Source organism: Struthio camelus, chromosome 5, assembly GCF_040807025.1.
Source record: "Struthio camelus isolate bStrCam1 chromosome 5, bStrCam1.hap1, whole genome shotgun sequence".
NCBI lineage: Eukaryota > Metazoa > Chordata > Aves > Struthioniformes > Struthionidae > Struthio > Struthio camelus.
This window is the reverse complement of record NC_090946.1, coordinates 71151823-71176392: the sequence shown is the minus strand read 5'-3', so window position 1 is coordinate 71176392 and position 24570 is coordinate 71151823. Positions and strand designations below refer to the sequence as shown.

The following is a 24570-nucleotide window of genomic DNA, read 5'->3' as shown; positions in this document are numbered from 1 at the left end:
AGAAATACTGTCAATAGAGCTACTTTTATGCTACTGATAAAACAACGTTAAGAGATTTTTCTCAACAGCAGTTCCTAAAAAAAATTTGTGTACTGCACCTCTGCCCCCTACATCAATAGACATTTATAACTTGCCTACACATAGATAAAAATAACCGATCTCAATTCTAAGTGCTGTCTATACTATAGCTACAGTTTCAGAAAGGGAACAAACAACAGTAAACATGAACTGGTAACTCTTAAGTCTAGTGACAAATGTTTATTTTGTCCTAATCCATGCTGTCTTTATAGCTGCTTTTTTTGCCAGGAGAACAGAGATGGAAACCAGAAGCTTCTTATTCCTTCTCCCAGGTTCACTTATTTGGATCCTTCTGTCATGACCCTGAGTGTACTCCCATCCACTAGGGGCTTAGCGACATCAGGAGAGCTCCATAAGGAGAAAGACATATCTTGAAAACACCATCCTGTTCCATTTCCCTCACTGCTGTAAAATCTTAAATTCATAGCCTTAATAACCCTCTCCTCTGTGCTGTCTTAATAACTAGTGACCTGTCTATACAGGAAGATCCTAAAGGAGCTCTCCTAGCAGATATGCCACAACCAGTTGCTTTAGATACTCGATTTCTTCTACAAATCAACTACAAGCTGAAGTCTGTATGCAGGATGATAAGCCACAGCGGTTATTCCATGGCCATAATGACTGCTCAAGCTGAAACTGTGACTTTCTTGGGAGCTTTGGGTTGTTCCAACACAAGGTAACTTTTCACTCCTCCATGGTGATTAATGGTGAGCAGTTCAGCTGACCATTACACACTGTCCTTGTACTCTAGGAGAGATCAATGTAGCAACACTGTAATTCAAATCTGGAAAACCTGTTGCGGTTGGAACTACCAAGGGCTATCCCGTTAGGTCAAAGGCTTCCACTGCTCCAGTGCTTTCAGCGTAAGCAAGTAACCTACAGTCATGGCCCCATGCCACCTGCCTTCACTATAGGCTCTTTTGGTGCTTGATGTTTTCCAACAATGGGTCCAAAGTCATCTTCTGCAGACCTGATTTCTGCATAGTGGTCTTGAACAGCTGCCAACAGCCTATGATTGTGACAAAGGGCACAATCCCACAGTACCTGTGCAAGGATAGAAGAGCAGGTCTACTGACAGTAATCAGGGTCAGCCAAAAGTCCAGTGGCTGCCAAACAAATCTGTAGGGAAGAGGCAGGTCAAACCAAAAAGGTCAAGTCAGCAGGTCAGGATCCAGATCAGTGAGGTACAGGGCCTGACACAGCCGTAGCTGCAACTTAGCTCAGACAATGACCACAGGCAAAGGCTTGAGCTTAAAAGACAACTCCTATGAGCAAGGCTTCTCACAGCTCCTTCCACGCAACTCTTCTCAAAGTAGCCGAGTTCAACTTCACACAGCTGCACCATATCAGAGCTAACCTTGATCAGTAGCAGCCAAACGAACAGCTAGAGAATGAGGTGCGCAGGGCCCTGACACCTCCTATCTCACAGATGCACATTGCTCCCCCTTACTGGTGATACGACAGATACGAGTGACAGCAACAGCAGTCAATACAATTGTGACAAATCTTTATTTCCTACTCACAGGGCTCTGAACACCAGCTTTAAAATTCACCTGTATCTATTTTTGCAAATGTGTTATTTTGGCAAAGCTATAAGAAGCCTAGACAAGAAAGCTGTCCGCAGAACTGGGGGGAGACACATGACACAGGGGGGACTTCCAAATCCTGCCAGATCAGATGATTTTTAAAAAATTTCTGCAAGCTTCGCATATTCCATACAAAGCAGGTACTGAATGCGTTTCAGAGTTAAAAATTGCAATCTTGGTTTTAAAGTTATTTCAAAATTGTGACAGCCTGATTCCCAAGCATTCACTGGATTTTTTTATTTTTTTAAAAAAAGATCAATGGCATATATGGTAGCTATGGTCTAAAGGTAAAATGAAATACCATCTCAAATTTTTAGTTCAAAGAGTACATGAAACTGGTCATAAAAAAAACATTTAAAAAAACCCATATCTACCATAAACAACTGAGGGGTTCCCCCCTCCCCCCACCTTTTTTTTTTTTTTTTTTTAAGAGATGAAGCTTTAGCTCTTACTGATGTAAAGAGGAGTTCTACTAGAAACTTAATCCTATACCACACAGATGATGTAAAGGACAACTGTAAAAGCTGTATGGATTGGGACAAACACTAAACTTTTGTCATTAGGCTTCAGAGTTACCAGTTCATATTTACTGCTATTAATTTTAAAAGAAACTTCATATATATTGTCCTAGTAGGCTTCATTTTTGGAGGCAAATCAGTACTGGTAACACTAGAGCAGCTAGTGAGATGAAATATTCACAAAAAAAGAAAAAGCAACTTCTGTACATAACCGCATGGAAGAGATGCATCTCTCCCCTCAGTGTCAGAACCTTCTCTGTGCTATCATCCCAGAGACCCATTTGACTTCCTACCAAGTGAAACAAGATAACCTGCTAGTTTTTCCCTTGACTTAAAAGGGGCTCCTGAAACTCCACTATGGATCACCCATTAGAACACCCTCAACCTCTACTCCACATTACCCAGCACACTAAAAATTTAGGGCTTAGAAAAAGTAAATTTCAGAATAGTTTATTAAAATGCATTATTTCCACAATTATGAGACTGATTTGCACAACAATAGGGATTACAAGGTCGTCAGTGAATTTATTCTCCTATTAAGACAAAGAATTATTAAGGAACATCATTATACCATTTCATAATTCTGCTTCCAACCTTGATTTGTTTTACCTAAAACTGACTTGGACCTAAAAGTGATGCTTCTACCCTTTTACATGGCAGCATATCAGAGAAATAAGGTAATTTGGCACGATCTGCACAGAGGGAAGAAGCCAAGGCCTGTCTACAGTTCAGGCAGTTACGTTTATATTCCCTTGACAACAAGCAGACTCCTTATTGCAACTCAAGGGAATTTTATCGCATCCCCCCACCTCCCCACGCAGACCAAAATTAGAGTCTTCTAGAATACATCCAGTCCCACTTCAGATAGATGAGGATACTGCTCTTCTAAAAGGTAGATAAGAAATTATAATTTCTTAATATACTGAAGACCAGTGCTGCTGCTTAAAAAGCAAGTTTCTGAACAATCTTCTAAAATTTCCAAAGCAAAATATTTTCAGTGCACAAAATATTCTTTAAAAAAATATTCTTCTCACTGTGAACACCTAGCTTACGTCAGTGAAAGAGCAGATGCAAAGGTAATCAAGAACAGTGTCAACTGTGCTTCTTGCATACGAATGCCATTGTTCAAGGCGTACTGATCCCATCTAATATATGTTTTGGTTTAATAAAAAGTTCTAAAGCAAAAGGGAAACAAGAAAGATGTTTAAAAATAAATGATTTGGTTGGTTAATAAATCTGTCTATCCTTTTAAAAATACAAGCAGCAAAACAAAAACACAGCAATGCTAGATTTTACTAACTGCAAAAATACAAAGCCAAAGAAGCACACACTCACAGTATTATGTGAAAGTAACGTACCAACACATATTTTCCTAATGAACTATGTAAAGTGTAAATTTGCAATGCACTAGTTCTATAAATCCAGGAGAACATATTCTGTGAAGAAATTTAACATTCAAAACTGCACAGGCCAACAGTCACACAAGAGCTTGCTTGTTAAAGCAGAACCACATCTCTTCTACGAAATGCCTTCTGAATACATAAAGGATATTTTCATAATAAATGTCACATCTCTTCCTCCCCTTCCTCCCCTCCGAGGCTCTCAATTCTTTTTGAACCTCCTGCAGTAGGTTTTTAAAGGAGGCCCATCTAAACCATTCACACACACAAAAAAGCCCTGAAGCGCACCAAATGTTTGCCCTTATTCTACAGGAACAGCATAGGGATAACTTAGCTCTTCCCTCCCCCCACTCAATACCTTTCTAGGGTAGTGACTTCACATCCTTTGACATCAGCACAGCTTGAAAGGGGGATGGGAGAGTTACGGCAGAAAGCAGCAAAACCTGCTTTTAACTATGGAATGCCTCTATGAATCCTTAAATCTTCCAAATCGCATTTAACAGTAAGCTAGCTTCTATATTCCCCAATTGTATTGAGCCTGTAATAAAACGAAATGGATTCTGCTACAAAGGACTTCCTGCTCCCCTTATCTGAGGATCACAATAGCCATTTATTAGCTAGTCAGAGAGGGTTACAATTCCCCAAAACACACACAATAACTCACCTCTAATATGCAAAAGGGCCACGGGCTGGAACGGCCCATTGGAATTGGCTGCATCTACCACCATCCTGCTGCCAGCTCTGTTACATGTCAACATCTAGGCTTCAGCAGGAAAGGCAATGTATTCCTTAAGGCGAGCACCCGGCCTCCATTTTAGTTTAAAAAAAAGACAGAAACTGAAGCGCTCTGCAGCTGGAGGGAACGGGCTGGTGCGTGATGTCAGCGGGCAGCAGCGGCCCCATTGGCTGCCGGCCGCGACTTCAAATGACACCGAGGAAGCTGCAAATGAGGAGCGGCCGCCGCGGGGCTGTCACTGCGCGGCGCCTCCGCCCGCCTGCTCGCGCAGCGGCTGGGGCCGCGCCGCTCCCGCGGAGGCGCCAGCGGGAGCTCAGGCGGAGCAACAGGAGCCCGAGGAGGTGATTTGTTTCGATTTTTTTTTTTTTTTTTTTGTATTTTAACCGGGGTGATTTTGCTGTTGCTCTTTATCCCCACCCCCTCCCTCCCCAAATAACGTTCAGCGCACACCTGTTAGAAACGGTGCATATATATATATTTTTTCGTTTAAAGAGCAAAAGTTTAAGGTTTCTTTTAATAGAATTGCCAAGAATCACCAAATAAGGGTTCGACTTAACAGTGAAAAATACTTGTATTAGCATCTCCTGCAACGCTAATTTTCAAAAGCCATATTATAAGGTGGCTCATGTAAAAATAGGTCTTCAAAAGAAATCTTGAAGTCAGCATGAAATACGAGCGGTTCGACTACTCAATGTCATTTGTATGCACATGGGGGTGTATGTGTATTACGTATGTTTTAGTTCATAACAAACGTATTAGCAAGTAGTTATAAAACAGCACATGGGAAAGCTTATTGTTAAGTTTGACATTTTAGAACGTCTAATAATTCAAGCTAAGAGTGGAGCTGTCTTAAGTTTAATCTAATGTTGCAAAATGTGAATGTTGCAAATGTCAGCGTTTCTCTTAAAATTTTCAATAATTATCAGTAACATTTTAAAATAAAAATTTAAGAACACAGTACTGCATTACTCTGAACCAACATATCACTGTATATAAGCATACAAGAAGAACAGTTTTTGCTGTAAAATCCCAGAAATACTGAAAAGTTGCAAAACAATTTTTAAACCTTTTACTTAAGTTATTTAAGGCATATGTAACACAGCTGTAGGGAACACTTTCTTTATCATATGAGATTTGAACACGTCTGCTTACTAACAGCTGTTTCAAAGATCATTGCCTCTCCTATGTACTGCGCCTCTGGGAGGGACGTTCGGAGAAATGGGCCATGCTCTACTTGCACCTTCTCCACATCCCTCCCCCCCCCCCCCCAAATACTATTTGCACCAGAACAGCACCTTTAAATATTTAAATTACTTAATCTAACAACACTATCCTAATTATATCTGCTCAAGAAAGGTGTGCATCAAAAAAGAGGAAGAGACTTTTAAATCACACAATTTGCTTATGAAAACTTGGAACAAAAGCAAATTACCAGGCATATGCATACCTGGCTGGGAAATGGTACCACGCTACAAGGAAACAACGTCATAGGTGCGTTAGAGCTGCACTAAATATTATTGAATTGGACAAAGGGAAAAGACCAACTAGGATATATAAGGCTGGAATATTACCCATAACATGCATGGTGAAATTAATTAGATTTGCTGACTGACTGCCAACAGGGCCTGATATGAAGTAGCACCTTTTGGATGTCACAGTTGAAAAAGGATGTAAACCCAATGAGAAAGCCCAAAGGAGACCAATCTAAAAAATATTACTTATTGGGGGGGGGGGGGGGGGGGAAGGGAACAGAGGGGGCAGCAAAACCAAACAAGCAAAACCCCAGAAAACAAAAACCAAAGCAACCCCACAACATGCTTTGGGGTTTTTGGCATAGAGGACTAGACTGAGGGTATCCCAAGTATTTTAAGCCGTAAATAGGAAGAGAATTAGCTTTTCTACGTTCACTATAGACAGTAAATTCCTACTACAGCAAGGAAGATTTAGATACTAAATGAAACCCTCACAATAAGCACAGTGAAGCACAAAATACTGCAAACTATCCATCCAATAATGTAAAACACTGTTGGACAAACATAAGGAATGATATAAACATAGCTCGTCCTGCTTTTGAGCACAGTAAAATGGACTAGATGAGCTGCTGATGCCTTTTAAAATCTTTTCTCTAAGTAGACAGCAATAGAGATCCAAGTTGCATGTCCTTCCAGTCTAGGCGAAACATGAAAGGTTTATTTCATGAAATTCTCAAAAGTATCAGATTTTACATCTAGTATTACTATTTTATATCTAGTATTTAGTATTTATGTTTTAAGGACATACCTTAGATGTGAAGTTTTAGTCTTAAAAAACAAAGACTGTCACAGCCTTTTAATAAAACTAGATTTAAAAACAAAAAACAAGGCTGACCTCAAACGACAAGATAATCTACAAGATCTTGATGGATGAAGGAAGAAAAAAACGGAAAAGGTTTGCTCATTTTTTTTAAACGTTATTTTCATATACAGAATTTTGTAAACATATCTGGTTTCTTTTCCATATCTAAAGTGAAATTAAACTGTTCCATAGTGATAAGCCTCAGTATCATGAAAGTGAAATTGGGTTTAAAACTCTGGTTTATCTAGTAACCACATCTTTAAAGGCAGCTGCTCTGTATCATCCTCCCCTCCTCTCCACTTCTGTCTTTCCTCTAATACTCAACTGCTGCTTCTCTCTCTTCAAGACTCCATGCAAAGATTAAAATAGGTATGAAAACTGCTAGTACAATGACACAAAACTTAACTACTGTACTGGAACACAACAGAGCAAACAGGGAACATTACCTTAGTTACAGCGCGGTTTCCTATTTTATACATGCTAAAGCACAGCCTGAGTAGTCAGATGTTCATTTGCAAAATTTGAGTAACGGTTTAAGAAGTCAACCCTCCCCCTCCTCCCCCCACATTGTTCTTCACTAAAGAGAGTAAACGTGACATCTGTAGTGCTAGCAGTACTACCAGGGGAGCACTAAGTCACATTCAAGTATGTTTTCTCTTGTGAAACTTCCAGATCCTGTTCACATTTCCTCCTCTTCCTAGAAGGACTCCTTTACATCAGAGGCCAACGCTTACTAAATTACCACAAAACTGGTTTAAATAGTCATTATTCAATATATTCCTGGTTTCTTTCTTATGGAACACGAACGGAGTTGCAGAACTTAAATCTTTACAAGACCTTTCTCTCTTTTACAAAATTTGGTATCTTCTTACCAGTTTTACAAATAAAGAGGAACATTCTGCTAGCTAGCTATCGTTGTATAGCCCCCCTTTGTTTCAGCCTTAAAAGATTTGATACGCCAAAGGAAAACATTTACTGAAGCTGAATTATTTTGAGCAACTTCATTTTGGAAAAAGATCACAAAGAAAAAGTAGTTAGGAATTGATTTACTAATGGGGAGGGAAAGGATAACACAGCCAGTGGAACGGAGCTAACGAATATCAGTGGGAGGCAGAAGACAGTGCTTGAAGAAATGCACGAAGACACTTCTGTTGCAAGAGAATCAAAAATTATACTAACTACCAGCGACAAAGTCAACAACACAGAGGAAAATTAAACTTGGATGAATATCTATTTACAGGAGGACCCCTTGTCCAAAGTCTTTTACCTTTCAGAACAAGTGAGGGTTGTTTTTGTTTTTCTAGTCTGAATGCTAAGGCAACTAAAAGGCAGAGTTCCATCATTACTGAAGCTGATATTCCTCAGCAACATAAGCCAGACCAGACGCAGACGGCGTCAGTGCCGTTCCTGCATTCCCACCTGCTCTATTCTGCTTCCATCTTCTCCAGCGGTCGTCAGATCTGTGGCAGAGCAGGTTTAGAGTCCACTAACGCAACAGAAAGCCCCTTACTGTTTTTGTCAGGCTGGTTTTCTGTTAACCCAGAACCTGTTATATGGCAGTCTAAGCTGAACTAAGTCTGTATCAGCTATCACTACACTCCCACCTCTTCCGAGTCCTGAGGTCCTAACCACGTGAAATCCTTGCACCCTTGAACCAGTGCAAGGGCTTGTACAGATGCATGCCTGAACTGTATTAGGAGATGGATCAGAGTTAAAATGAAAACAAAATAATTAGTTTGAGCCTTGTCAACTCTTATCTGGTTCACCAGACAATCACACAGAAAAGCGATGGGAACAGACTTTTTTTTTTTTTTTTTTTAATTGCAGCCCAAGCAAAGCATATCATTCTCACAGATGACATAAGGATGAAGAAAATTAGGATCTCTTCACAACCCTGACCAAGGAGCTCAGAAGGTAACTCAAGGACAGTAAAGTCACTGTTTTAGAGGCAAAACGTCATTGGATACTACACACTCTGAAGGAGAAGCTACAGCGATAGAAAGGTCACTAGACCTCTCATACAATATTCTGACTCAAGCCCAAAGGACAGTGTACAGGAAATGCTCTTCAAGGAAACTAAGGCTGTAAACTCCATGTCAATGCCTAACTATCAAAACAAACATGCAGATTAAAACAAGCAAACAAACAACCCTCACATGGATAAATGAAACAGGTATGGACTATCATACGACCCCCCCCTTAAAGGGTTCCTAAGAGACATGTAGAAGCAGCATAAAGATAGTACTGTACCTCACATGTTGAAAAACTGATAGCATTTACTCCTTCTAGTACAGGAAAGATCGATTAGAAGTAGAATTGGCAAACAATTGCCTTATTACGTAAGTCACGCAAGTCATTTGCGAGAACTGAAGCACAAAAATTATATTTAAGAATAAAAACTTGAGAGCACACTAGTTATCCAGCAAACGCTCACTTGTATTTATATGTATAAATAGTGCATTCAGTGTTTGATTAGTAGAGGTTTTATGAAAGGATACGTGCAGTGCAATGGCAAAAATGTCTAGATCTGATTATGATGAAGACCTATGCAAAGGAGTGAACTTTCTCCTTGTAAATAAGGGCACAGTAAAAGGTACGTTAAACTCTAAACTCTGAACAGACAGGTTAGAACCTAGAAAATAAGACGATGCCACGTTTTAAAGCCTATTTTTATGGATTCCATCCAAGCTTCAGTGGAAACAAGTTTGGTAGGAAATGCTGCCAGTGACAGATGTAGAGCATTCTCCTAACACTTTCAGCTGCTGACTAATGAGTAGGTGTTTGATAGGACAGTTGAAATGAAAAACGGCTCATTAATCCAAACCCATGATTTCATGTAAAGCTAGCTAAAGAAATTCACACACGAGCTCAAGAGAAATATTTCTCCCGATTACCTTTTCTGGTGGTTATTTCACCCTCAAAGTGTCATATTTCTTAATCTTTAAGATGTTACACAATAACTCAGACTATATAATAGCTAAAATATTTTAATATTAAATGATTTGATAGAGAATGTTTTCTTGTACGAACACTACATAATTACCATGTTTTGTTTTATGCTCTTCTATGTTTACAACATACATTTATTTCAGTAATTTAGCTAGACATTTAAAGGGAATTTAAACATAGGAATGTCTGTTCATGCAACCCTATGATAATGTTGTAAAGATCAGAGTTCAAAAATACAAAGTTACTGAACTAAAATGGCAAAAAAAAAAAAAAAAAAAAGAAAGAAAACGAAACACCCCAAACATCCCCACAGTTCTTTCACATGATACAATACATATACTTCCTGATACCTAATCATGCTTATGTAGGAGAGAAAGAGCTCCTGCAGTATTTTCCTTCATCTATTTTTTTTTTTGTTTCAACAAATTAATTACAAAATCAGGGCTGCCAGAATGCTATCAAAGCATGAACGCAGCCAGGACCAGAAGGACTTCACTTAACATACCGAGTTAGTCCAATATGGTTCACGTACAAGGGAGAAAAGCGTCAACTGTTTCAAACTGTATTCATTGATGCTTTGCATGAGAATTAACTTGTTTTGCCTTAACTTTTTGCCTTTTAAATGCACTATGTCTTAGGGCAAATTATCTTTTATAGTAGCATTATCCTGTTTAACCTACCATCTTACTTCGCATAAGATACTTCTGGCTAAACAGCAATGCTACCACCTTGTAACTGAACAAAATTCCTTAATTACTAAGCACGCACATAAGCGCGATTAAACTGGAATGCCTTAAGTACTGCACCTTTGTTCTCTCCTTAATTTATAACTGGCAGGAGTAGGTTTCTATGACAAAGGTACCATTAAACATTGAGATCTCCAACCTCAATAGCTTAGAAGAAAAGTGCTCCTTATAAAAAGTCTTTTGTCTCTACTATTCCCATAGACTCACTGGATATACATAATATAATTGAATCGCCTTCATTTCAAGAAAATGGATGGTAGTTTTAAATGTACAGATAATACAATTTGTTCGAGTTTGAACTTACCTTGATATGAGTCTGTGAAAACTATAAACAAACATAGTTGAATTACATTGTAGCATAGAGGGAAAAAAATATTATTTTTTTAAAATATGCTTTTTAATTACTTACTTTGACCATGAGTTTGACCATAAGGCTATCTGTACTCCATGCTTGAAAGTAACAAACAAGTCTGTTTCTGAACTCTTCATAAATTCTCATTTTTTCCTCCTTCCTCATGGTTAGAGGAGTTTTATCAACAAATATTTGGTCTGATTGTTTTCTGAAGTATCAGAATCTTAAACTGAAATCACCTCTTCTGAAATCTCGATTTATCAGACATCAGAGGATGAAAACAGAGCCATCTCTTAGACAGCCATTTATGACTTTAAAACATTTGGAAAGCTTTAATACTACTCATCTTCCTATCAGAGTCCTGTATTGGAGGCAGACAAGTTGAGACACCGTCCTAAAAGTTATCCTCTTGCACAAAACAGACTCAGAATATGGCATAACTCTACAGTGACGGGTTGAAAAAGAAAGAACCTACACTTGTGCTACATGGAATGCACTCAGAGAAACAGCATCCTTATGACTTGTCACATTATTTCAATTTTTTTTTAAATAGTTATGACTTACAGTATGATTTCAACATTAAAACAACTAAACTAGAAACTGACATCTTCACTAGAAGGTGCAAAACAGGGTTTGATCAAAAATGAAACACCACCATGAAATTCTACATCAAGAAAACAGTACAATAGTCTGTATTCTATATTTTTCACTACTGAAAAGTTAGTCTAGATGGCCCATCTGTCAGCTTAACTCATTTCTTCCTACTTTAATGCATAATTTTATAAGAAAATTGTATCCACATTTTCAAGATCAGAAATCTAACTCTGAGTGGTAAGTAGTAGTTCTGTAAACAAACTGGGAACCGTATTTGAAAATTAAAACTGAATGACAAATGCCATCTTTAAGACTTCATACAGCAATGTTCACCTTCATCTAGAAGAAACAAAACAAAACACCCAACACTCGTATTATAGGAGTCATCTATAAGGCTATAAACAGATTTCTATCCAGCTTGAAAAAAGGCAAATAAAGAAACGCTTACAAAAAGCATATTTATGAATCATGCCCACATTTACATATGTGTGAATGACACATGTTGGTTGGGAAATTCTGAAGCATTTCAAGGAGCACTGACCTTTTTTAAAATGTGTTATTCTAGGACTGAAAGAGAACATTATCTTTCAATGAATTACTACTTGCAGGTTAAAGTTAGTTTTCTGGAACAACTGTGTTTGGGATACAAGGTTCTATACACTGTCAATCAGAAAAATCTTCATATTGTTTTTAAGAATTCTTATTGCAACACTTACATATCGTAGGGATTCTGACCACATCCTTAAAAATCTCACCACTCTTTACAATAGCTCTTTCCAAACACCACACATTCACTTAGTTTACTGAAATAAGCACATTCTTGCAAAATAATTCATATAAACATGCTCACCTGTTCATACTGTTAAAAATCCCTTGTAGCATACAAGCCAAATGTCCATTGTGTACAAGGGAGCAGGTTAGAACTACATAATCTAGAGAGATTGCGCCATGCCAGAGAAACAGTCAACCTCCCCAGCAAGTATTACTAAAATTCTAAGTTCTGAATGAGTATTTTTAATAGTGTGTTTTTTAACCTTTAGTTTTACTTTTCTGTCTTAATAGTCTTGAACAGAAGCAAAAGCACACTAACATTTAAGTTGGTAATTAGCTGTTTATGAAATGCCACACTGCTGGCAGTTCTACTCTTCCCCCCCCCCCCCTTTTTTTTTTAATTAAATCTTGGGCAATTACATTCTCAGCAAGTCAAATAACGAGAAGAGCACCACAAGAGCGCTCTCCCACCGAGGCCTACACTGGCACGCTTCTCTCATTTGGTAAGGGATAACTATAATCTCGGTAAAATCAGAGGAAAAATAATTATTTTAAAAATAGGGCTGTTGAAAAAATTCCAGAGAAAATTCAGAAAACGTTAAGTTTGATCTTCTAACGACTTCAGATAGTAAACTAAGTTTACAGACCTTGCAAATGAGTAATAGTTTTCCTAAGATGCATTTAAAAGAAAAAAGAATCTGGATTTGGAATTAAATACAATTACCTCATACCAAAATAAAATATATCTTTCCTGTCCCTCAGCATTAAACCCAAATCATACAGATCAAGTCTCTGTAAAACATTAAACAACGACTCTGGTTACTAACAATTTGCCATGAGAGCTAAAACGAGAACATATTATTGCAGCCAGTCAAGTGTGCAAGCAATGTGCATGCAATTCATAACATATCAAGACACTCCATCCAAAAGTTTCTCTTTAGTCTTACTTATTAATGTGTTTCTCTCCAAACTAAATTATCATAGCTAAATGATTAGCACATGTACATCACATATGCAAACTCTAGAGCTTTGTCCGGTATATAACGTACTGGGATATCAGAAGTTCATAGAGGTAATCCTATGTTTAAAACAAAAACAAAACAAAACCAAAAAAAAACTGAAGTGAAGATGACCCATGGGACATCACCAGAAACAAGCATGATTAATTCCAGGACACAGTGATTATGATAAATTATAATCACAGATACTATAGAATTATTTGCTAGTTAACCATTAGCTTGTCCATGGCAAGTTTCTTGCTTGTAAGTAGGCAGTTGCAAAGACTTCAACTGTATCAGTACACCAGTGGTCGGGTGAATACAAGCTCAGATACAGTGCTTATTTTATATGCCTATGAAATATTCATATTGAACACGTATCCTGTTTCCCTTACACAGAACATTTTTTGGTATTTTTAAACAATTTCAATACATCCTTTCTTCAGAGGACCAAAAAAATGGCAGTTTCTGAAGGCCAAAACACCCTTTGTTGTTTATACGTTATATACTAAAAACATTAATTGAGAAGTTTTCCAGGAAACAAACAGCCCCCATCCCCCTCTAAACCAACCAAAACGAACTTTAGGCCAGTAAGTAATTCTTTTTCCAACAAGGAGCTGAAAACAAAATCAACTTGCCACAACCAAAGTACCTGTACTGCAAATGGAGCTAACAAGGAGAACTGGATAAGAAGAAATTAATGCAACATAAGTTTGTTAGCATAAAATTGTTTTTTGGTGAAAATAGGTAAGATCTTTTCAAGACATTCAATATCTTAGATCACAGTCATGAAGGCAGTTTCTCAGATATATTCCCTGCATTACCTGAAGTCAGATGAGCTATTTATTTTACCTGAGCTAGATCAGGTTGCATCACAGTATGCTGCAGAGAACTTTATCAACTTGCAACTTTGCTGATATATGGATCTCTGCGTGCCACAAGCCAATAGCATCACGGACTTCTCTTTTCTATGTTTATCTCTGCTCTTGCAGCCTCTTAACACACAATTTATTTCCTTTCCTTTCTGCATTATCTGAGCTACCCTGTTCCTCCATTTCCTAAACAAATTGAGGGTTTACAACGTTAATTGTAAGCTGCTTCAGTGAATATAAAACATACCAAACTAATACAAGTAAAAAGGGGAAAGAGACTGGTATTTCCAGAACTCATCATCAGCACTTTTGTGCAATGCCCAAGAGAAAGTTAGCAGCATGCCTCAAGATCAAAAATTGACACTATTTCAGAGTAAAAGTCTGAACGTTCCTAAATGAGAAACCTTGACGAGAACCATTTTGGCTTCTCCCCCATCCCAACATCTCAAGGGATCCACTGACCTCAACTCCAGCATCATAGCACAAGAAGAAAGGTGGTTGCCTCAGCCATGCTCCAGGTCACTTAGAGCCTAAAGGTTACAAGCCTATGGGTTACACTGACCTACTACAGAACTTCGACTACGAGATACACTGTGTTTAAAAATAGAGCCTCATGTAAAGTACATCACGCTACACAGAGTAATCAAGCCAACATTTGAGGAAAATGCATAATCTCCTTGCCAACTAGAGATAGAAGAAAGGTTTCCCAGTTACTGTAGCCATTTATATATAGCTACCCGTTATCAGTAACTGGAGTTTGGAAGCTGGAAACCAGTTAAACACAGCTAACCTGAGAAAATGCTACATTCTAATTCTTCACTCAGGTCAACCCCGCCTTAACCATCTCAAGTCTTCTTGAACAGTCTGCCAGTTCACTTGAATTCTTGTCCAGACTCGGACATTAAGCAACATTCTTACAGCGGTCCAAAAAGAAAATTTCCCAGCTTCATTCAACACACTGAATGCATGTCACATCACATATCTATTTACATATTAGGACAATAGTGTGACTGACCAACAGCGTTTTCAGCAATCCTAGTAGGTGGGAATTAAGTCACAAGTGATCGATGCACCATACTTCTGGCATTACTTGACATTTAGGCATGTTACAGAATTACAGAATAGTTGAGGTTGGAAGGGACACAGTCCTCCAGGTGAGGCCTCACCAGGGCTGAGGAGAGGGGCAGGATCACCTCCCTCCACCTGCTGGCAACACTCTACCTAAGGCAGCCCAGGATACCATTGGCCTTCTTGGCCACAAGGGCACATTGCTGGCTCATGGTCAACTTGTTGCCCACCAGGACACCGAGATCCTTCTCTGCAGAGCTGCTTTCCAGCAGGTCAACCCCCAGCCTGTACTGCTGCGTGGGGTTCTTCCTAGGTGCAGGACCCTGCACTTGCCTTTGTTGAACTTCAGGAGGTTCCTCTCCGCCCAACTCTCCAGCCTGTTGAGGTCCCTCTGAATGGCAGCACAGCCCTCTGGTGTATCAGTCACTCCCCCCAGTTTTGTATCATCAGCAAACCCCAAACTATTAAAATACTCTTAAAACATACCTCATAGTTTTTAGGAGATTGTTCTTTAAAAACAAAAACAAAACAAAAAAACACTCCAGCAAATCAGTTGTTCATAATCAATGGATCAGTACATCTGACCACCATTGGAAAATCCTACTCCAACACTGCTAAAAGCTACCATAAATGCACTACACTAGCATGCACCTACACAAGACAGGCACTGGTAAAAAGAAAAGATAAGAGCTATGTTAATAAGAGAAGGCTTATCTTCACAGAAGATGGTAAACAGAAGATCCAAAGTCTTAATATTGAGAAGGGAAAAATTCATTTTCATCTAAGAAACACCATCCTGCTTGACCCATACTCAGGAAATCCAGACCAATAAATAGCAATAGACCACGCTTATCTCTTACTTCCAAGAGATACCTTAGAACAAACTGCGTAGGTTTTGAGCATTTGAGGACAGATGACGGATACTTCATGGCAGAGGACAGCATACAGTCTATCTTCCAGGTTTATCTGAACCCTAAGCCTCTCCATGGCAACTTATTTTCCATACAACGCACAAATATTCTGCTTTTGTGCAAGATGAGCAAATTTCCCTTCCCATAAACTCTTTGGATTGAAGATACTTACATAATTCCTATATGGATTGCCAAGAAGGCAACACAGTGGAATTCCTCATGTAAGGAGTGAGGCAAAAAAAGGATGTGTGAATACGCTAGCATGAGCAAATTTGTGTGTGTGCATATTTTTAATATACATACCCACGTTTTCAGATATAATAAGTAATCATAGTTGAAATGCTTCTCTATCTCATGCCCAAGGTCTCCCGCAAGAGTCATTCCTATTTAAAAAAAGACATACCTTTTAAAGCTGGCAGTTTTTGAAGCTCCCTGTTATTGCTAACATTAAACCTTGAAGAACTCTGACGCTTTTCCTTCTTCAGTACTGTCTGTGGTGCTGGTACTTTGATTTTAGATAGCTGTGCTGGGGGAGGAGTACTGTTTGATTTTTTGTTTGACACCTATTAAAAAAAAAGAAAAGAAACCAAAAATAGTTAATTAGAATTGAATTTGTTATGAGAGAATCTTCTAAAAACATGTTTTTTGTTACAGCAATTAAGCAAAGTAATCAAATAAAATTTTTAACTGAATTGCTCTAATCCTCATCCTCTGAACATACAAAAACAAAACATCTCTTCTTCCATTCACTCTTTTCAGTGGTTTCTGTACCATTCTGTGGGATTAGATCATTCTACTATATGCACTAGCCAACTTCCCACCAACTGAAGATAAATTTTCAAATAATGTATTTCCTCAGTTACTGTCAATTTGCCTGAGAGGTCCAGATCTCCAAGGTATTTGCTATCTAACTTCCACTTCAAAGGGATCAGGACCTTGTCCATTTACAGCAGGTGCACCTTTCACTGCCTATTTGTACTCAGCCTCACTCCCAGGCTCTTAACCTTGGCTAGGGCATTCAGGCTTTGATGTAATATGAAGTTAAAGGGGTGGTTCTTATCACTATAGCGGATAGAGCATTTTAGAAGCTTCAACAGCTTCCAAAACGTACGCGAAGGATTTGTGGCAGTTTACTGCCTATTCAGAGCTGGTTGCTTTTACTGTACTATTCCTCATTGGATTATCACTGCAACTCTGGAAGAATGAATTAAATAACATACAATTAGAAAAAACATTTCCCACCTACAGGTTTGCAGTTTGCTGTATTTCTCAAACTATACTCAACAGTGGTCTCTCTCACAAGCTAAATAAAATACAAAATAACAAAAGCCTGCCAAAGTTTGTGATAAAGCTTTCCTCATTCCTTTTATGAGGTAGGAAAAGCAGGCTTAAAGTAGGCATTTTTTAAGCTGTTTTTAATATGAATGATTTTTGAGAGATTCTTGACAAGAAAATTAAAACATCTGAGTGAGCTACTCTATAAGAATATAAAACAATTTATTTAGCTGGAAATCTTACTATAAGCATTCAAATTCTTTTTACAGGATCTTAAATTGCTGTAGAAGACTAAGATTTGCAAACTATTTTACGGTGAAGCACACACATCTGAAAATAGACCTCAGCACTTTTCTCTTACAGGAAATACTACATTCTTTTCAATAACTGCATATATGGTAAGAAATAGCAAAAAGAAAAGAACATTTGTCCTGTTCAAATGGGAATGAGATTCAGGATGAATTCAGGTTGTAATGCTTTACTTCAGCAGTTTGAATGACTTCCAAGATTACCATTTTGCAAATTGACTAGTATAATAGCAAAAATGCTTACAGCCTTTTAGAATAAGTAAGGAAAAAAGTGAATGCACTAAGCACCACAACTTTTAAATTCCTAAAGACGTACAAGGATTCGTTTCAGTAAAAACAGCATACATTGGCAAGTTAAAACTATTTATATACGAGTAATATCTATTATTTTGCATTTTCAGAGTTTTCTTTAATTTCAAACATTAAATGCTTAACAGTCTTTTTGCTGAAATATAAGTGATGTATGAGGCAAAGCTTAACCATTAACTCAACTAAAAAACAAAAAGCATTCTAAAAATTATAGGGAGGCTAAGCAGAAAGGAAAATAGCACTAAAAATTGGGAAGTGATGATTTGCCACGTATAATACGTCATAATTAGCTTTTACTGTCTAATAAATGTTATTGTTACACAGGGTTGTACACTTTCAATATCGTGCCTGAACTTTGTTTTTTTTTTTTTCCTCCTCTTTTCTGAACTGGATATCTTCCACTGCCACCTGTTTGTTGTTCATTACTTGAAACAGGAAAACTCACTTTCCTGTTTCCTCTATTCCCAACCAAATTCTCAAATTTGAAATAACAAGTGGACACATGAACCTGCACACAAACACACTGTGGTATACTAAGGTAGCACACACCTCAGGGAGCCAAGTATTTTAAATTGCAGATAAATTCTAAAATTAGCCAACAGTGGTTATTTAAGAGGATGGGTAACACTTCTAATTAAAGTGTTGCAAGGAAGCATTTTCTGTTGCTATGGCAGCTTCCCTATCTAACAGGGATGACGCCAGCATAATTCTAGCCCTGAATCACTGGTCAGTTTATCCAATAGATTTCCTTCTTTCTAACACCAACTATGGTTATCCCCACTTTTTAAATCGTGCTTTGATCATCCAGCCAGCACATATCAGAAACTGGCTAAAACAGTCTACATTTTATTATTATTGGACTACTACTACTACATAGCCATAACTGATGACCTCTGCAAGTGACGCTACACTGCCATCAAGGGAGAGCTTGGCTCTAAAACTATCAGGTAACCAGCCCCCGGAGAGAAGAGCGCCTGGAGAAAGTGACTTAAATCACACAGCTCAGCAATCTAAGCAGCCCCCCACCGTTGAGGAACCATATTAGCAAGTTACAAATTAGTCCATCTCAGAATAAGAAAACGACAAATTCGGACCAACAGTTCCGTGCCTTCATTCACAAAGATTTCAAGGTAACATACTGAACCTTTTATGAAGGCAGAGTGTTTGTTAGTTTAGCTAGAAGAGCCAAGTTCAGCTCCCTCCCAGTGACAAACCAAACTACTTCAGAAATACCAACTCCTGAGAATAACTGATTGACTGTTTTGCTGTTGAGTAAGTTGAATCGTTTACCGATTTAGCCAAACTCAAGAAACATATCATGAATTAAATTCAATTCCAGCTGTTCTTCCCCTTCCTTCTGACAAACAACTCCCTCCTACCCAAATGTCTATATAGCTGCAGACACACTGGACTCCAGAAGTGGCTGACCTATCCCTAAAACACATACACGTTATACTTACACTTTACACATACACTTTGGAAATCATTAGACTGAGACTATGTCTCTTCAGAACAAACAAAACAAACAACACTCAGATTTTTGATCAATTTGGTGTTAAAAGCTAGACCTTTACATATTTCAACTAAGATAAACAAGACCAGAGATCTTTTGATTTTTAAATCATGCTTTTAACAATGATTGGGGGAAAAAAAAAAGTTTTTCCCCAATCCTAAAGTATTTCCCCCCTCCTATTAGCATTGTTTTGAGCAAAGCTGGAGATTTAACGCACCCCCGAGACACGTATAGATCAGAGCACACTGTGCTTGCAATGAGGTAAAGACACAAATGAGTGGACAGAACGTATCTCAAGAATATCTCAAGAAATCAGTTGCTTCCCATCCATTAACAGGACAAATGTTAGGCATAAACTGCTTACCTGAAAGATAACCCCAACTCCTTCTGCTTAGGCAAATAAATGATTAATAATAAGAAAAAAAGAATAGAACCAAGAACTTCATGATGACAGTTGAGCCACTTTGGATAGCTTACTGCCAAAAATCAGACCTCCCTCAGAGGGGACTTTAAAAAAAAAAAAAAAAAGCGCCCATTATTTTGCCAAAAGCAAGCTAAGACATCTAAGGCAGGTTACTGGCACCTGGAAAGAGTCTACCTTGCAACCCATGTCAAAAAGTCTTTCAGAAGACTCAGTTCCTCCCATCTTGACAGTCCCAGAGGCCCTGGTACTCAAGCTACCTTGACCAAACAGAGGCTACCAGAAGAACCTTCTGACCTTATCTTTCAAAGCACACTCACTAGTAACTGAATTACACCAAAGCATCCAAAGCTTTCTGCTCCACAATATCAAGAGGGTTTCTAAGCCAAGGCTAGAGCGGGGTAAACTCTGTAATAAAGCAGCAAGCTCTAAACTGGAACGAGAAGGGTAAGGATTTGAAGATGATAATAAAAACACCTAAATGCATCTGCTATTCAAAATTTAAAAAACTAGACAGCTTACGTACCAGCCAGAAACAGACCACCTCTTAGCACAGAGCAAGAGATATTCTTTCTCTCTCTCCCATCCCCTTGATGACATAAGAAAATATGGTGCTGGTCAGCACCCTACATGGCATTTCTTGATGCAGAGCAGTGTAAACATTGACCTGCAAATTTCTTCCTTAAAAGGAGTATCACCCCTGAATTCAAGTTTATATCAACATGTAATACCAACCCAGGATGGAAGCAGCAAGCCACGTACTAGCAAGAACCCTGATAAAAACAGCGGAATAAAAAAAAAAGTGGATAGATGAACCTCAAACAAAATAACAAACGATTAAGATTGCCAGTGAAATGCAGGAAGTAGAGGAAAAAAAACTGTCATATGCAATATAAAGGCAGGTGTTTTGAGAGGCAAACCAATCCCACTTCTGTAACACCAGAATGCTCTTGATGGGACTCACTATTTTGAACCCGAGAATAAAAGAAGAATGCTTATATTAATGCAAATAGATCCCTCTCTTTTCATTTTGGTATAATAAGTTAGCCTCTATGAAATTATTTTTTATTATGATAAATGGAGGTCTAATCTATAGCACCCAGAAGAGCTCATTTCTTGTTAAGGCACTCTCAGAAAGGGCTTTGAAAACGTTCCGGATGATACCCAAGACGGTTATTTGCAAAAATAAAACTGAAAACTGAAATACAGTTCACTAAATCTAAATGACCAACAGGAGAAAATGTAAAAGGGACACTTACAACTTCATTTTCAAAGATGTGTGAGGGTCCAATATGTAATTAAAATCAACTGGCTAAGAGGTTGAGGCCCAATGCATAATCAAAGTAAATAGGCTGAGAGGCTGACCTTTGTTTAACCTCTTGAAGTGAGAACTAAAATAAAAGATTAAGTCGTCAAAATGAGCAGAGAGATCTAAATAGAGCCTTGCATTCAGTTTTTCCCCTACTGCACTAACCTCAAAGCAGCATGAAAGTCTCTGAACACCCCAAGAATCTCAAACTCGGCCTTACAGCTGATGAAATAAATATCTGCTCTCCCCTTTGTGGATGACTGCTCTGAGGGACAGCCCAGGGAGGAAGGACCATAGCTGGCAAATTGCCCAGTAGCCATCAAGCAGCTGGGAGTGAGGCAAGAGTACTGAAATTCCCCCTCCCCCTGCCACCACACCATCACAGAGTTTCATACGTTCTAGAACCTACACGGAGGTCTTTCAGGTCTTCCAGGATCAAGCAATCTCTACATAGTAGTTCACCAGCCTGAATCAGAAAAACAACTGACAGTTATTCATGCATTTCAAGTTTCAATATTGTTTACTGCAACTGCTTGGCAATGACAGGAGATTTCACTCTAAACTCCATGCGTAACAGTCATGCTCCTTCTAAAAGTACCACACACTGTTGCTCTCTATCGGTCACCAATGCAGTCATACAATATGACCCGTTACACACACGGTTATCTTTTGGTGACCTCACATTACTTTGGGGCTAAAGTCTATAGGCAAACAGCTGCGCTGGGTATTTTCACAGTATTTAGCACTTGCACTTAGCTTTTCACTGTAATCAATGTGGGTAAGGTATTCCTTAATCCTCCAGCTGTGTCCCTGTAATTCTTAGGGTGTCATATTCTCCTTCCCTTCCTATATTTACTACAAGCACATTCTTTTAGTGTTTCCTGTATTCAGCGGTGCAGTTAGGTCTGCTCTTGGACTTCAACAGCATCAATACCTGTTCTCAGACCGCAGTGAAAGATAGTCTGCCATGGCATTTAGCCTGAAATTAGCACCACATCCTGAAACACCTGAAGACATATGTTACTAGTACCTTTAAATTTTTCTCTAGTCAAAGTTGCTATCATAATTTAGCTTATTACAGATAATAGCAGTGAATAAGCTTATCCAATATATTCCCCTATCAAAACATTCATGCAGGCTGAGCTACGCTGACTGCTTCAAGATTCCAGTTACTGGCAGTGTTTTAAGATGTCAGTTCTTCTTTTGCTATACAAAGGACGCCTCCACTGCACATACAGCCCTGAGGTATGTGATAACGTCCACGTTTTCCATGATTTGTGGTAACATAGAAGAAGGATAACAATTGCAGAGTATATTTACTTTTGTAAATATTTCATTCATATTGTAAATATTTGTCACATATTTCATTCCAGAGACACTACTATGATTTTACAATAGTTGCACCAGATCTGTTTTCTTCTCATGATTTCCTTCATCAGAGTGCTCAAGAGCGTGCTACCAGGATAGCAGCATTTGTCCACTGATTCAACACTGCATTGTTAATATCACTAGCTCAACATGTTTTCCAATAGGATAACGTTAGAATAAACTTTCTTTTATTATGCTGTTCAAGACAAATTGCTTGGCAGAGCCATCGAGACACCTTCAATAAATGAGCTAGAAGGACCATAAATTAAGTAGCATAGAATCACTGACAAGGAGTTTGTTGTGGAGCAACTAGCTACGACTTTTAACTCAAGTATTTTCAATCAGCAGAGACTCAATGCAAACTATACAAAACTAGAAAGGGATTCTTGACTTACTAGACATACAAAAAGGGAGATTGCTCCCTAAACAAAACAGTAAAAGAAAAGAAAGAAGTTAGCATGCTTTCTGGGTACCATTTTTGATAGTAAACGGTTCTGAGGTTCCAACTTTGTTGAGGATTCTTGCCACAATGCCATTATTGTTCACTAGTTTCACGGCCTTAAGATTGTTTGAACAGTCAGTTTGTGGCGGAGACTCGAGAGATATGGCTGATCGTGCTGAAGGCTTTTGCTAAGCCAACACAGAACGCACTTAGATTTTTATTGTACTTCTCTACATCTGCAACAAAATCATTTACCAGAACGACACCCGGGGACTGGCATGCTACTTGCTAGAAAGGCAGCTGAAAATATCACTGTTATGTTCATTATTCTTTCATTAAGGATTCTTTCAGTGGTTGAGAGGCACAGGACACTGCAGTGGTAAGCACAGCATAACCTATTATGCTTCTCTTTGGTAAGATAGCAAGGGCTTCATCCTCAAGCTTTGAGGATTCATGTCGTTATACTGATAAAGACTAACTCTTCAGCTAGATGGCAATGACAAAGTTCATGTATTCTGGCACATGCGTCATCAGCACTTACCTCGTGGTACTTGTTTAGCAACTGTGATTTTACATTTATATACAGGGATGTTACGGCTAGCTGTTCCTGATGCATACCTATGGAGTTCCACTACTGCTTTGTCAGACACGACATGGAGCTTGATTTGCATCAGGGATTGAGAAGTTCCCTACTAAGAACGAAGACAATCCTGCCGTCGTCACACTGAGGTGGTGCACCATTGCAGGTTTTACAGTCATAGGCCATTTTAGAAGACTGATCAACTTGCTGAAGCTCACCTTTCTCACCAACATTTATTTTTCATGACACAAAGCTTTGCTTGCGTTTCCTGTTAGTTGCTTAGTCACACACTTTAAGTTTCATATTCTAAATAATTGTTTCGTCCTAGCTTTAGGCAACACACTTGATGTGCAACACATCAAACCAATCCTGACAACGGTCAAAGATGTCTCAGCTCAGCATACTACATCCTTGAGATTTTTGCACTGTAGTCTGATATCCTTTGTTTGACTTCAGAGCTAAACCTTGGTAGCATAAGGCTTGGTTTCCATTTGCTCCTTGGAACCTTCCCTTTTTTTTTTTTTTTTTTTTTTTAAAACTGGTTTACTTCATTGACAAACTGATATTTGATTCTTTTTAGTCAGAGATCAGAACTGCACTCTGAGGTTGCATGGGAACGTAATACTGGCAGTGATGATCAGGATGCCCAGGCCTGGACTGTGAACATATTCGTGCCGTTTTGCGTTTGCTGAAACACCACTACGAGCAAGCACTCACTCAGATTTGTTCCCTGCATAGCTCTGCAATTCTCAGTTAACTAACTAAACGTGATTAAAAATAGATAAACATAATGTTTTGAAATAATACTTTGAACATTTATGATTATAGAAATGAAGAATCTGAATAATTGATGGCTTGTGTTAAATTACTTTAATCCTTAAAAAAATTTTCATTTGTAATTTCTCTCTGATCAGCCTGAAGCACCATTTTATCTTCAAAAAAAATCCAATAAATCTTTATTTTAATAATACTGTAGTATACATACACATTCATGAAAACTGGAGTCCTCTCAGAGCTTAAGGAACTCTTAAAAAAAATACTGAGAGAAACTGTTTGAAACAAAAGATGAACTATAGCATAATACCACCTTTCGCATTACACGTTCTCCGTTTACAGTGGAGCAACTACTAAT

The 24570-nt window shown here is 38.4% G+C and overlaps 1 protein-coding gene and 1 long non-coding RNA gene across 3 annotated transcripts in view; one reads left to right on the top strand and one right to left on the bottom strand.

Moving 5' to 3' along the window:
- Positions 1-24570, bottom strand: part of PPP2R5C (protein phosphatase 2 regulatory subunit B'gamma) — a 90089-nt gene that overhangs the window by 54233 nt on the left and 11286 nt on the right. Inside the window, exon 3 of one of the 2 annotated variants that reach the window (XM_068947064.1) lies at positions 16317-16476. In XM_068947064.1, the coding sequence (XP_068803165.1) occupies positions 16317-16476 (160 nt within the window). Of the gene's footprint in view, positions 1-4246; positions 4462-16316; positions 16477-24570 lie in introns of those variants that run through there. The other variant, XM_009675501.2, reaches the window with a different exon arrangement.
- On the top strand, positions 4531-23612 carry LOC138067528 (uncharacterized). Its single transcript, XR_011141651.1, has 3 exons — positions 4531-4659; positions 22186-22293; positions 23445-23612. It is a non-coding gene; the product is annotated as an uncharacterized lncRNA (long non-coding RNA).